This window comes from Triticum dicoccoides, chromosome 2B, assembly GCF_002162155.2.
Source record: "Triticum dicoccoides isolate Atlit2015 ecotype Zavitan chromosome 2B, WEW_v2.0, whole genome shotgun sequence".
Lineage (NCBI taxonomy): Eukaryota > Viridiplantae > Streptophyta > Magnoliopsida > Poales > Poaceae > Triticum > Triticum dicoccoides.
The window spans coordinates 576,680,449-576,696,123 of NC_041383.1; the positions used below are offsets into that span (position 1 = coordinate 576,680,449).

Genomic DNA, 15,675 nt, shown 5'->3' on the forward strand with positions numbered 1-15,675 from the left:
ATGGTCGATTGTTTGCATTCGGCCGTAGTCCTAGAAACACTATGATTTTTCCTTACTCACTCGGAAGTGAATTGTCTTTGACGTCTGTCGATTGGTTCTTCGTAGAATTCCTGTGACCTTGCGGCTCGTTATACTGAGTTGGAGAACAAACACATTCAGCTCGAGCTCGATCTGAAACTAGCCCAAGAGAACTTGACGAAGGCAAAGGAGGAAGCTAAAGGTATGCTTGGTGAGGCCTTTGACGACTGCCTTTGCCTCTCACTTGTTTCCGAATCTAATCTCACTGTAACTTTGTAGGCAAAGTGAGGGACGCCCTGAAGAAACAAGAGCTTGACTTGGCTGAGATGCAAAAAACTACTTTAGAGAAGACCAGGCTAGCGGATGAGAAGCTGGCTTCAGTGACTAAGCTTGAAGAAGAAAACACCAATCTGAAAGATGCTCTTGACGCTGCCAACCAGGAGGTCACTCGACTGGAAAGCGACAAGACCACCCTGAACGACAAGGCCAGTGAGTTGAAGAGAAAGAAGAATGATCTAGAGGCTTATCTGGGCGGACTCGCCAAGAAGTTGTTCCTCATGCTTGAAGGTAATCCTTTGTATCAAACAAATATTTCAATTGTAACCTCTGACTGTTTGTCTTGACTCGGTGGTTGTGCTTGCAGAATTTTGTCAGAACTTTGAAGAGGAGACTGGTCGACTGGAAGTAAACCTGGACCCCATCAACTCCCCTGTGAAAGATGAAGTCGCCATGAACGTGCTCCGACTTGAATCTCGTGTTGCTGCCGTCATCAATTATCTCGCAAGGCTGAAGGTCGCAACTTCCCGCATTGACACGACACTCTGGCCAAGAGAGACACTCCAGAACGACCTCGAGTCTCTGATGACTCGACTGAACGAGGTCCCTAGTCGAGTGCAAGAGGGGAAGAAATATTCGGCCAGGTGCGGCGCGGATGTTGCTCTATCTCTGGTCCGCGTTCACTGCAAGGATGCACGAGAGGAAAAGCTGGTGGCTCTCAGGGTGGCCAACACCAAGAAGCACGATTTCAGATCTTTCATGGAGACCTTCATTGCCGCTGCCACTCGGATTGCAGATGGAATTGATCTGGACGAGTTTGTGGCACCTTCCAGCCCTCCACGGGAGGGGTAAAAAACTTCTGAGCTTGATACTTTAAATTTGCCTCGGTATGCCGAGTGAGTTTTGTAACCGACAAACCTTAACAGGCCTAGCGCCTGAGCACTTTCGGTTCTGTTAGGTGTTATCCGAACTTGGGTTCGTCGCTGAATATGTTTGCATTTGGTTTGAGGCGTCTTTTGCAGGTTAAAGCGAAGCGCTTATTGCCATCAACTTGTTCCCCAATTCACTTAAGCGAGCACTGGGCTGCAGCTAAGTCCCCGAACGAGAGGTTTGACCTCCACTCGGTAGGATTTTTAGATGCTTAGGCGAGCACTGGGCTGCAGCTAAGCTCCCCGAGTGGAAGGTCTGCTCTCCACTCGGTAGCATTTCAGGCACTTAGGCGAGCGCTGGGCTGCAGCTAAGCCCCCGAGTGGGAGGTCTGCTCTCCACTCGGTAGGATTTCAGGCACTTAGGCGAGCGCTGGGCTGTAGCTAAGCCCCCGAGTGGGAGGTCTGCTCTCCACTCGGTAGGATTTCAGACACTTAGGCGAGCACTGGGCTGCAACTAAGCCCCCGAGTGGGAGGTCTACTCTCCACTCAGTAGGATTTCAGGCACTTAGGAGAGCGCTGGGCTGCAGCTAAGCCCCCGAGTGGGAGGTCTGCTCTCCACTCGGTAGGATTTCAGACACTTAGGCGAGCGCTGGGCTGCAGCTAAGCCCCCGAGTGGGAGGTCTGCTCTCCACTCGGTAGGATTTCAAACACTTAGGCGAGCACTGGGCTGCAGCTAAGCCTCCGAGTGGGAGGTCTGCTCTCCACTCGGTAGGATTTTCGACACTTAGGCGAGCGCTGGGCTGCAGCTAAGACCCCGAGTGGGAGGTCTGCTCTCCACTCGGTAGGATTTCAAACACTTAGGCGAGCACTGGGCTGCAACTAAGCCTCCGAGTGGGAGGTCTGATCTCCACTCGGTAGGATTTTCAAATTGGTGGCGCAGCTCAGAAGGAGAGGGTAGCAGTCGACCTGCACCTCGTCCTTCTTGCAGAACGCATGTTGAACTTGTAGTTAGGCGAGTTCTTGGACTGCAGCTAAGCCCCCGAGTGGAAGGCTGGATTACCACTCGGTAGGATTTTATTTATCTTAGGCGAGTGCTTGGACTGCAGCTAAGCCTCCGAGTGGAAGGCTGGCTTACCACTCGGTAGGATTTTATTTATCTTAGGCGAGTACTTGGACTGCAGCTAAGCCTCCGAGTGGAAGGCTGGCTTACCACTCGGTAGGATTTTATTTATCTTAGGCGAGTACTTGGACTGCAGCCAAGCCTCCGAGTGGAAGGCTGGCTTACCACTCGGTAGGATTTTATTTATCTTAGGCGAAACGGATTTCGCAGCTAAGCCTTCGTGTGGGAGACTGACTCACCACTCGGTTAGGATTTGTTTTTACAGACTTAGGCGAATCGGATTCGCAGCTAAGCCACCCACTGGGGGATTGTTTTATATGGACAAAAGTAATAACAATCACTGGGAAAACTATAAAGCTCTTGTCTTTGATAAATAAACTACAGGAGTACTTTTATTACAACTCATCCGAGTGAATACTTAAGTGTAAAAGGGGCGGAGAAGCTTCGTGTTCCAAGCTCGGGGCTCGTCGATCTGATGTTCGACATTGTAAAGACGGTATGCTCCATTGTGGAGAACCTTGGTGACGATGAAGGGACCTTCCCAAGAAGGAGCAAGCTTGTGTGGTTTCTGCTGGTCCACTCGGAGAACTAAGTCTCCTTCCTGGAAGGCTCGACTCTTCACGTTTTTGGCGTGGAAGCGACGCAAGTCTTGTTGATAAATGGTTGATCTGATCAGAGCCATCTCTCTTTCTTCCTCTAAAAGGTTGACTGCGTCCTGCCGTGCTTGTTCTGCTTCAGCTTCGGTGTAGAGCTCGACTCAGGGAGCGTTGTGGAGAAGATCACTCGGCAAGACTGCTTCAGCTCCGTAGACCAAGAAGAATGGAGTTCTTCCAGTCGACCGGTTGGGTGTGGTCCTTAACCCCCAAAGCACCGAGGGAAGTTCGTCAACCCATGCACCAGCCGCATGCTTGAGATCACGCATCAAACGGGGCTTCAACCCTTTGAGAATCAAACCGTTGGCTCGTTCTGCCTGTCCATTCGACTGCGGATGGGCGACTGAAGCATAGTCGACTCGCGTGCCTTGAGATGTGCAGAAAGCTCTGAATTCTTCAGAATTGAAGTTTGACCCATTATCAGTGATGATGCTGTGCGGGACTCCATATCTGAATATCAGTTCTCGGATGAAGCTGACAGCGGTACCAGCATCGAGGTTCTTGATGGGTTTGGCCTCAATCCACTTGGTAAACTTGTCGACTGCTACCAGCACATGTGTGAAACCGCTTCTTCCTGTTCTCAACGGGCCAACCATATCTAAACCCCATACAGCAAAGGGCCAGACAAGTGGTATGGTCTTTAAGGCTGAGGCGGGCTTGTGTGACATATTGGAGTAAAACTGACATCCCTCACACTTGTCGACTATCTCCTTCGCCATTTCATTCGCTCTGGGCCAATAAAAACCAGCTCGGTATGCTTTGGCCACGATGGTCCAAGAAGACGCATGATGGCCACAGGTCCCTGAGTGGATGTCGTTAAGAATCATTCGACCTTCCTCCGGTGTTATGCATTTCTGGCTGACTCCATTCGCACTTTCTCTGTACAACTGACCTCTCATGACGGTGAAGGCTTTGGACCGGCGGACGATCTCTCGAGCTTCTTCTTCATTCTCGGGGAGTTCCTTCCTCAAAATATAGGTGATGTAGGGCACTGTCCAATCGGGAGTGATGACCAAAACTTCCATGATCAAGTCGACCACCGCTGGGACCTCGACTTTAGTCGGATCTGTGGCTCTTTTAGGCTGCGGGGCTTCTTCAGTGAAAGGATCCTCTTGAACCGATGGCGTGTAGACATGTTCCAAAAACACGCCACTCGGAATGGCTTCCCTCTTGGAACCTATCTTCGCCAAGTCATCGGCTGCTTGATTTTTCAGTCGGGGAACGTGATGGAGTTCTAACCCTTCGAATTTCTTTTCAAGCTTCCTCACTGCATTGCAGTATCCAGTCATGACTGGGCTTCTCACGTCCCACTCCTTCATCACCTGATTGACCACCAAATCTGAGTCACCGTAAACCATAAGGCGACGGACGGCGAGTGAAATGGCCATGCGCAACCCATACAACAGTGCTTCATATTTTGCTTCATTGTTGGAGGAATCAAAGTGGATCTGGAGCACATATCTGAGCTTATCTCCTCGGGGAGAAACCAAAACTACCTCAGCACCAGAACCATTTAACATCTTAGAGCCATCAAAGAACATGGTCCAATGCTCCGAGTGAACTTGAGTCAGCTGCTGCTGTTCAATCCACTCGGCAAGGAAATCTGCTATAGCCTAGGACTTAATGGCTTTCTTTGCCTCAAATTTGATATCAAGGGGAAGGAGTTCAATCGCCCATTTAGCCACTCGACCAGTTGCATCTCTGTTGTGCAGAATCTCTGACAATGGTGCGTCGCTGACGACTGTAATGTCATGATCAGAGAAATAATGGGCAACCTTCTTCATGGTCATGTAGATCCCATATACGAGCTTCTGATAATGAGGATATCTTTGCTTCGATGGGGTCAAAACTTCAGAGAGATAATACACTGGGCGCTGAACTTTGAAGGCTTTCCCTTCTTCTTCCCGCTCGACCGTAAGTACTGTACTGACGACTTGTCCTGTGGCTGCAATATAAAGCAACAGAGGCTCTTTGCTGATTGGAGCAGCAAGCACCGGCTGGGTGGAGAGCAGAGTTTTTAACTCGGCAAACGCTGCATCAGCTTCTGGAGTCCACTCGAACTTGTCTGCCTTCTTCATCAGTCGGTAAAGGGGCAACGCCTTTTCACCGAGACGAGAGATGAATCGACTTAACGCGGCCAAGCATCCAGTAAGCTTCTGGACATCGTGCACACGCACAGGGCGTTTCATTCGAAGTATGGTGCCAACTTTTTCTGGGTTAGCGTCGATTCCTCGTTCGGAAATGAGAAAACCGAGTAACTTCCCGCCAGGTACTCCGAATGTGCACTTTGCAGGATTGAGCTTGATATCATACCTCCTGAGATTGGCAAATGTTTCAGCTAAGTCAGTCAACAGGTCGGAACCCTTTCGCGACTTGACCACGATATCATCCATGTATGCTTCCACATTCCGACTGATTTGAGTGAGTAAACACTTTTCAATCATTCTCATGAACGTGGCTCCGACATTCTTGAGGCCGAATGGCATGGTGATATAGCAGAAGCACCCGAATGGGGTGATGAAAGCTGTTTTGATTTCGTCGGGCCCATACAGACGGATCTGATGATACCCGGAATAAGCGTCTAGAAAAGACAATCTCTCGCACCCCGCGGTCGAGTCGACAATTTGGTCGATGCGAGGGAGAGGAAAATGATCTTTTGGGCAGGCCCGATTGATATGTTTGAAATCAATGCACATACGAAGGGAATTGTCCTTTTTGGGAACCATAACGACATTGGCGAGCCACTCGGAGTGGTATATCTCTCGGATGAACTCTGCTGCAAGGAGTCGAGCCACCTCTTCGCCAATGGCCTTTTTCTTATGAACGGCGGACCGTCGAAGATGTTCTTTAACAGGTTTTGCCTTTGAATCGACTCTAAGGCGATGCTCAGCCAGTCCCCTGGGAACACCTGGCATGTCAGCTGGCTTCCATGCGAAGATGTCCCAGTTCTCATGGAGGAACTGGATGAGCGCTTCTTCCTATTTAGAGTCGAGTGTAGTGGAAATATGGGTCGAAGCTGCATTGGGGTCGGTCGGGTGGATGTGAACTGGCTTCGTCTCACCGGACGACTGAAATGCTGATTCTGTGGCCGGTTTCTTGGCCTGCAGTAAATCACTCGGATCTGCATTCTTCTTGTACTCTTCTAGCTCTATCACTGTTATCTGGTCATCCGCAATCTTTGAGCCTTTCTGGAAACACTCTTCTGCTTTCTTCCGGTTACCAGTGACGGTGATCACGCCTTTGGGGCCATGCATCTTTAACTTGAGGTACACATAACATGGTCGAGCAATGAAGCGGGCGTAGGCTGGTCTTCCCAAGATAGCGTGGTAGGCGCTCTGGAAATCCACGACTTCAAATGTCAGCTTCTCTTTGCGGAAATGCTTCGAGTCGCCGAACACCACATCTAGAGCTATTTGGCCGAGTGACTCAGCCTTCTTTCCTGGGATGACTCCGTCAAAACTCATGTTGCTGGAGCTGAGCCTGGACATCGGAATGCCCATTCCCTGGAGCGTCTCTGCATACAGTATGTTCAACCCGCTGCCGCCATCCATCAATACCTTCGTCAGTCGACTGCCTTCGATGACCGGGTCGACCACCAGTGCTTGCCTCCCAGGGGTGGCAATACGAGTAGGATGGTCCGACTAGTCGAAAGTAATGGGAGTTTGCGACCATCTCAGATAGTTTGGTGTTGCCGGTGCGACCATGTTGACTTCACGGTTGATCACTTTCAGTCGACTTTTGCTCTCTACATCAGCAAAAATCATCAGAGTGGAGTTGACATGAGGGTACTCTCCATCACTATCCTGCTTGTCCTCAGCCTTGTCCGACTCCTTCTCTTTGTCCTTCAGTTGTTTCCCTTGGAACTCTTGGATTAAGAGCCGGCACTGGCGAGTGGTATGCTTTGGGTAGATGAAGTTACCCTCTTCGTCTTTCTTTGTGTGAATATGACACGACAGGTCCATCACATCATTACCCTCCTTATCTTTTATTTTCTTGGGGTTCCAAGATCCTTTGGGTTTCCCTTTAAATTTGCCCTGTGTTACGGCCAGAGCCTCTCCAGGAGCTGCTGGCTCGGCCTTCCGCTTTTGCTTCCGACTGGAGTTTCCTTTATCCGACTGACTCGGCTTGTACTTGCCGCTCCGGAGTCGGTCCTCTTCTTTGCTGTTGGCGTACTTGGTGGCTATTTCCATCATCTGACTCAGGGTCATGTCTCCGGTTCGACCAAACTTCAGGCTCAACTCTCTGTTCTTGACGCCCTCTTTGAAGGCGCAGACCGCTTGATGGTCCGACACATTCTCTACAGTGTGATGCAAAGTGATCCACCTTTGGATGTAATCCCTCAGTGTTTCACTCGACTTTTGTACACAAACTTGTAGCTCAGTCAGTCCAGCAGGTCGCTTGCAAGTTCCCTCAAATGTCCTGACGGACACTCGAGAAAGATCTTCCCAGGTGTAAATGCTGCTGGGAGCTAACTGATTCAACCATGCTCTGGCTGAACCTCCTAGCATAAGTGGCAAATGTTTCATGGCCACTTCATCATTACCGCCACCAATCTGAACAGCCACTCGGTAGTCTTCGAGCCAAGTTTCAGGCTTAGGCTCTCCGGTGAACTTATTCACCCCAGTCGCCAACCTGAAGTTGGGGGGTATCACTATGGTTCTGATCGCTCTGCTAAAACATTCTGGACCTGAAACATGGACTCGGCTGCTTGTGGGCATATCTCTGTCATGACCACCTCTATGAGCTCTATTTCGGTCGACCAAACCTTGCACGATGACGGATCTCGCATCAAAGCCTGGCTCTCTGGGGTCGATTGGAGCTCTCCGCCCGACATTGAGCTGGCGTCTGTCATCTTGCTGTCGATGGGCGTTAGACCCACTTCTCGGAGGAGGAGTGGGCACTCGACGCCGGTCATCGCGATCAAATCGGTCATAATAGTGGTCCCGCCGGCCTTCACGTCCCATGCGCCTCGGAGGCGACCTTGGACTGTGAGCCGACTGAACTGTATTCACAGCGACAGATCGACTGTGAATCCTGTTACGTGACTGTGACACAGCTGAATTCTGATCTCCTGCCGCCCGGAGAAAATCTCTGATCTGCATCAGGCCTCTTCCAGCCTCTGACTAAGAGGGCTGAATCGACTCCGCTATGCGGGTTGCAGCTGCCAAATTCTGAATTGGGGTTCGATATACCTGAGTTGGTTGCGGAAAGAGCTGACATCGACTGGAGTTAGTCGCTCGCTGACGCGCACACTCGTCGAGTGCTCGCTGAAGGTTCTCCAGTCGAGTGCGTTCAGCCAGGTTGGCTAAATGCGCCTCTTCCAGGGCGCGAGCCTCGGGTGTTTCTCCTGCAATGGGAGTATGCAGAGCATCCATGTTCCGGCGGCGAAATTCTTCCCTCTGCTGGGAAGTGAGCGGCTCGGGTTGGTACTCTTCATGGGCTTGAGCAGGGTCGTCCTCGTCGTCCACCCCATCGCCGCGGGGGAAACCGGGAGGACTACGGGGCCCGTTGATCATCAGGACTTCCGCCGCCGGATCACTGCTATCGCACTCGGATGCAGTCTCTACGGAGCCAGTCGACAGGTCGAACAGGCCGTAAAGAGATTCGTCGGGCTCGATCGCCGCGACTTGGGTGGTGGCCGACTGGCGAGCCACTTCGTGTCTCACCCATCGCTGGAGCCTCGACCGACCGAAGCGCTTGCGCTAGCGGGAGACAGGGAGGGAGGATGGCGCAGGAGTCGACCGATACGGGGTCGACGGTTGTCGCAGCAAGACGCTGCGGCCACACGCCCGAAAGTGCGTCGCCCCGCGGACGGGAAGCGCGTCGATGTCGAGTGGTGCCTCCTGGAGCCAAGCGGAGTCGTCGGCGATGAAAGTGAGCGCACCGAGACGGATCTCGCGGCCCTCGACCTGAGCTCCACCGGAAACCATGATGAAGGCGATCGGACAAATTGCAACTTCTCCAAAAAAGTCGCTAAGACACCTGCCCCAAGGTGGGCACCAACTGTCGTGGTTCTAAGTCTGATAGTAGAATGGGGGGTAAGTATGAGAAGGCAAGGTCCTAGCTATGGAGTAGTTGTACACACGAGTGTTTAGCGAGTTCAGGCCCTTCTCTGAGGAAGTAACAACCCTACGTCTCGGAGCCCGGAGGCGGTCGACTGATCTCTGTGTATATGAGTTACAGGGGTGCGAACCCTTCTACCAGTGGAGGGGGTGGCTTATATAGAGGACGCCAGGACCCCAACCAGCCCACGTAGAGGAGGGTTAAAGTATATTAAGGCTGGGCGTTACTGGTAACGCCCTACATAAAGTGTCATCATGATCATTAAGACTATTCAATTACAGACCGTTTGGATGCAGAGTAGATCCTGAACTTCTGATGGTCGAGTGCATCTTCATGGTCGAGTGTCTTCTAGCCAGTCGAGTGGAGTCTCCCTTGGTCGAGTAGAACTTCTCTTGGTCGACTGGAAGGTAGCTTCGGATACCATGTCCTTGGGCATGGTATCCTAGATAGGTCCATGACCCTACCCTAGGTACATAACCTCATCACTGCCAAGAACTAAAATTGGGAAAAGATTAAGTTTTTATTTGGTCAAGTAGTCTAATCACCCCCCTCTAGACATACTTTCGATCCTACAGCGACTGACCCAAGTTGGACCGACGGACGGCTAGCACTAGCCAAAAGAAAATGATAACGGAAATACTAACACCCACATGTGTGGGCGTTTGCATCTCTCCCACACGCATGGATCAACATCGGTTTGAGTTTGCATGAATCTTGGCATGTTTTGCCAGATTTTTTATATCACGTAGGATTGGGCTGGTGTGTGGGCATTCATCCGGTCGCCCACATGTCCATTTCCACACGCGGAGGTGGTGGTGTGTGGGCGCTTAGCAGTTCACCCACACGCCAGTTTTCAACGCACACAGAAGGGCTGGTGTGTGGGCATTTATCAGTTCGCCCACACGCCTGTCTCCTCTCGCACACCCAAAGCTATCAGTTGCCATGTGTTTTGCAGGGTACATGGCAACTGCCCTAGTATGCTTGTAAGCAGATGGCAACTCTCTTTTTACCCGAACATATTTTTTTGCCATGTCTTTTTGTAGTGCTACATGGCAACTGCCTAGTGTTTAGTAGATGGCAACTCCTAAATATACCGCCGCGCCCACACGCCCGTCTCCTCTCCCACACCCAAAGCTCTCAGTTGCCATGTGTTTTGCAGGGTACATGGCAACTGCCCCCTAGTGTGCTTGTAAGTAGATGGCAACTCTCTCTTTACCCGAACATGTTATTTTACCAGGTCTTTTTGTTGTGCTACATGGCAACTGCCTAGTGTTAGTAGGTGGCAACTCATAAATTTTTTAAACCATGGCAACTGTAGTAAACCAGACCACACATGGCAACAACTGCAGTTGTCCAAAAATGGCATCTGGCACTTGACCTAAGATGGCAACTACAATTGAGCAGCCATGGCAACTGTAGTTGTCCGACATGACAACTGTAGTTCAGCAACACGACAACTGCAGTTAAACGAACATGGAAGAGGGTTCGGACCATGGCAATTGCGGAGACGCGTGGTGACTGTCACGTAGGGCGTACGGGACCATGAGGTAGAAGGCCTGACGTACGGGCGTGTGGGCGTTATTTATTTTGTCCATACGTAGGCGTGTGGGAGGGACCGCGAGGCAAAAAAAGAGGCGTGTGGTTTTTACTTGTTTTGCCCACACGTAGGTGTGTGGTTGGTTTTCTTAGACACCACACAAAACGTGTGGCCAGACCCGTTAATGCCCACACGGTGTCCGATGATAATTACTACTTTTGAAACCAAATTTCGAAAGGCATCGCATCTAACATTTATTTTTGCTCAGTAGGTATACCCATAGCCCACATGTGTACGTAGTACACTTAGTTACAAGTTACAAACACTCCATGTAGAAATCAAAATAAAGTGATACAAGCTGGCCTGTCCTTCCTCATCGAAAGTACGAACGTACTCCTCTCCTCTTAACACGTACCTGACGTACGCACGCCCTCGATCTCTCAGCTCTCATGTCTCATGCCTCAGCGTCGCGCGTCATGGCGAGCGCTGCAAAACTGGGGGAAAGTTCTGCGCCCTGAGCTGCTCATAGAACATATTGATGAACTCCTCCGCCCTGTAGTCCACGTCAGGCTCAAGCTCGTAGCAGGCCGACCCATCAGCCTCATCTTCCTCCTCAACCACATCGTCCTCCTGTGTCGCCGGTGGCGACCCGTACGAGGCCCCAACGGTGGCACCAAAGCAGGAAGAGACGGCAGCGCTGGCGGCGGCACCCCGCTTCAGCCGTGACTGGAGTCTCTTGGCCTCAAGGAACGCGGGGCTAGGGCTGTCGCTACACGAGAACTCGTGCTCCATTAACGCGCGAGGAGGGCAGTATGGCGGCAGACGCTTGTTGCTCTTGCCGTGGTAGGAGGAGACGACGGCGTGGGTACGCCTCGCCACCTTGTGGAGGAGTCGGCGCCGGTTCGTGAAGAGGTACTTGAGGTAGTCTGCGGCAAGGACGAGGAGGCTGCGCAGACGACGCCTCGCTGTCTTCGAGCTGCAGCGCCGGAATCGATCTTCGTCCATTCCGTCGCGCCGGGAAGTTGATGATGATCCTGGTAGGGTTTTTGTCAGTCTACATGTAGCATGAGGAATTTATGACCTGGACCGTCCTTGCTCAAGGGCTATCCTTTTATAGCTAACCTAGTAGTGGATGAAAATTATTGGTGTCACAGTGGGCTGCACAATTTCGGGGCAAGAAAGGTTAATTTAGTGAGCCTGAGAAGCAAGCACAAATTAGCTGGACTAGACTTGTTGCACCGTTTGCTAGTGCTAGACACGCTCAAATTAGCTGCATTTATCAAATTCTAAAGAATAAAAAAACCTCCATATCAAGATGACATTCCAGCGTTTGCACGTAAGGTGTGAGAAATGTATGCTGTTTCTAGAAGGGAAAAATGATGAAATTACTGAGATTAAGCGAACAGAACAGAGAACACGGTTGGTTTTCTTTTACGAAAAAGATGGGGAGTTGTCTTGGCCATCACGATTGCGAGTACGCGCAACTCTCTCCATTTTTCATGCCCAAGCAAAACACACTTGTCAGTAGACGTCAAACCTTCACCATGCTGCACGCTGAAAATACTAAAATAATCCCATGCATGTCCCACACGAGAGACGCAGGTGGCTAGCATGCAAGGCCCATTTGCATGAAGCCACTGAGGAGTTACTCTTACTTGAGGAGAAGACGCTGGAGAACGGCCAGAAAACCAGGGTTCTAGCTCGATCTCGCATGAAAGCTAAAATTTTGCATGCAGCTCTTCAGCGAGCTTATCGCCTACCCTTGCTTGGTTTCACCGCAAACCGAAGCTAGAATACGCGTTGTACGTGTGCTTTACCCCATCTTCGTGTAATTCTGGAGGAGTTGTGGAACAGGCGAGTTGTAAGTTTGTAACGGACGAGAGCGCACTTCCTCCGCAATGATATGATCATGCATCAACGTGTAGGGGCACGTTGGCTAGTCAAGCTTGAATCAACACGCAAAGAATGTTGTTTGCTGATGCGGTGTATTAGTTCAAGGTAGTAGTGGCATAGGATTGGCATAAGCATATAGGAAAGTATGCACTGAGGAAATTTTAGATAAATCACTACTCCTACTTCTGAACGTGGCATTCGGGGCAGTTCTTGACTTCTCGTATGCAGCCAGTTTTGAGTTTCGCGTTTGGCCAAGAGTCGCTAGTACTCTATTTTTGGTGGTGGTTCTAAAAGCATCTACAACACGGTGCCTTAAACCCATCTCAAACGTCCGGACGGGCTGATCAGTCGGTGACCGGTCACAAAATATTGACTCATCTGGACGTCTCAAACAGTCTCAAACGTTCAGACTAGCCAGCATGCCTCATATCCAACCCGAATACGGGACGGGTATGGGACGGTCCGGGTGCGTCCAACACGTCGCCTCGGCCTACGCCTGCCCCACAAATATCCTCATCCAAAAAACCCTAGACCACAGTCAATCCGAACTCCACTTCACCCTCCTTTACGTCCACTCCACTTTTGATCCCCTTCGGACGCATCCGATGGCCGGCGACCGAAGCAGCTCTGCATCTAGTAAGGACTCCGGCTCCAACGACGACTGGGCTAGCCTATTGTGCAAAGCGGAGCCCGGCGATGTGGAGGAGGTCGCCTTCCGTATCGCATTGAGGCGTTCGATGGTCGAGCAAGGCAGATCCGACAGCGGCGGATCAACTTCGTCAGCATCCAGCGCCCATCGACGCAGCGCTGGCCCTTCCCGCTTGACATGTAACTCCAGCCACTCCGCTCCGCTCCTCCAGGTACGCCGCCCACCACCGGCACCCTCTGCTCCGGACATGGTACCCGGCCACCGATGGGTCCTCGTGCCCATGCTGAGGCCAACACGTACTCAGATGCCCGAGTCTGAGGCACGAGCAATCCGGCGCGAGCGGCAGCGGGCGAGGGAGAGGGCAGCGGCGTCCGAGTCGATGTCCGCGCGCCATCCCCGTGCGAGCGTGCCGGTTGATCCTGAGGCAGCGCTCCTCGTGTTGGTCCTCCGCCGCTCTCTCACGAAGGCGGAGACCGATGCACGGCGTCTCCGCGGCAAGAATGCCAAGTCGTTCCGACTCGCCATCGAGTTGTTGGAGCGCGAGGCAAATAAGGAGGCCACGATGAAGGCGAAGGCGGCCCACCATGCAAAAGAGCAGGACAATCTACTCTACAGGTGTAGGGTAAAAAAGGTGCAGCTCCGACTCCGCCCTGACGGACGAGTCCACCTCCAGCTCTGACGATGACGACGACGCACCTCCACACGTCGATGCCTACTGGGAGGACGGGCACAACTGCACCGACGACCGAAAGGGGAAGGAACCGGCGAGGAAATGGTGATTTCCTCCGCCCTTCCTCATTCTATTTTATATTTTAGCTATATTTTATAAGTAGTTTGTAGTATCGATTTGCACTGTCCGCCATTGAACTCCGATGAATTATGTTCCTTTTGTCCGGCTGATCCGATGACCTATGCTTTGCCATGTGTTGCATGGTTTTGAGGTTTTGGATATGAGGGACACGAGTGTGCAAGGCAACATATAAGGTGTGTCCGGTCAATGCCCACGAACGCGCCCGGGCGCGTCCGTGGGCGTTTGAGTGGTCGGATTTGCTCATCGGTTGTAGATGCTCTAAAACCGCTATATATGTAGGACCCCGATAAGTATCACACGTATGTCACAAAGTAATTTGGGCCAAATGCCCTTATCATCACGGAATGCGCCACGTCACCGCATACATGCACAAATGACGAAACTGATTATGCCAACGAGAATCTTTTGGGTTTTCGGTTTTTAAAATATTTTATTTCTGAAATTAAAAATCTGATTAAAAACCGTTTTCATGATTAAATTCGTTGCGACGCCATCTTCGAAAGTAGATCACATATTGATATATTTCGATGACTTTTTTTAGGGTTAAAAGTTGGCATGTCTATTGCACATAAATTATCATGGCATTTACACTGAAGTTGCCATGATATGTTCCAACTTGTTTTTCTTCTACGTTTAAAGTAAATTTTGACATGTCATAAAGAAGGGAATGAAGAAACTAAACTTGCCATGGTGAATTACTAAAAATTGCCATGATCCATGAAATAATTTTAACATTGTTCATAATTAAAATGAATCCATTGTCAAATACTTTAAAAATGCATGGTCAATGACTCAACTTTGCCATCAACCAGAAACTAAAATTTCCATAGTGAGTTACTTAAATTTGCTATGATACATGCACTAAAATTTTCCATCGTTCATACAAAAAACAATTTTCATGTTCAAAATACTAGAATTGCCATGGTCAAAATACTAAAATTTCCATGATCTATAAACTAAATTAGCCATGATGAATTACTAAAAATTGCCATGGTAAATTAATAAAATTTGCCATGAAAAGTAGTTGAAATACAATGGTAGCTTTAAATCTGGAAGGAAAAAAAATAGATGAAATATATCATGGCAACTTTAGTGTAAACACTATGGCAACTTCAGTGTAACATCATGGCAACTTTTGGCTAAAAAAAAGTCATCAAAACATATCAATATGGTATTTAGTTTTGAAGATCTCGCTGAGACGGATTTAATGATGAAAACATATTTTTACTCAGATTTTTTATTTAATAATAAACCATTTTTATGTCCGAGTGACCAAAAAGATTTAGCTGATGCCATCTGTTTGATTTGATATGGCAAAATGGATGGTAATGGAGGCGTTTGAATCATGTTGCTTCGTGTCACATATGTGACACTTATCATTTGGGTATATGTATAGTTTCCCAACTCAAGCGATTTCTTGGGGGGGGGGGGGATATCTCCAATACTTTAGCATCACAGACTCATTGATTCCCCAGCTAGGTTATACCTCTCATTTAAGAGAATTATTCGACTAGATGACCCCTCTGTGGTATCCACGTGTGCCGAAGCACTGATCCCGCCGCACTTTGTCGTCTAGGACAAACCTGTTGAGCCAAAGTAGAGGGAAAACAGCCTAGTAGTGTACCTCTAGTTGTAATATAGATGGAGGGAGATGGGTCGTGTGCGTAAAGTGTGCACGGGGGAGAGGGGGCTCTTATAGGTGACCAGGGGGTGGGGGTCGGACAACCTTGGGGAGGGGTCCTCTCTTTGGTGCCCCTCACACTTTTTTGTGAGGGGAGTCCTACTA

General features: G+C 50.1%; 1 protein-coding gene across 1 annotated transcript; it reads right to left on the reverse strand.

Moving 5' to 3' along the window:
* Positions 1-10,825: 10,825 nt before the first annotated feature.
* On the reverse strand, positions 10,826-11,557 carry LOC119368050. The gene has a single exon (XM_037633413.1). The coding sequence runs from the start codon at positions 11,539-11,541 to the stop codon at positions 11,011-11,013; it is 531 nt and encodes a 176-aa protein (XP_037489310.1). The 5' UTR covers positions 11,542-11,557; the 3' UTR covers positions 10,826-11,010.
* Positions 11,558-15,675: the final 4,118 nt, after the last annotated feature.

Bases quoted from the DNA above. Each gene is read 5' to 3' on its own strand.
- LOC119368050 (XM_037633413.1), bottom strand. From the start codon at position 11,541: ATGGACGAAGATCGATTCCGGCGCTGCAGCTCGAAGACAGCGAGGCGT.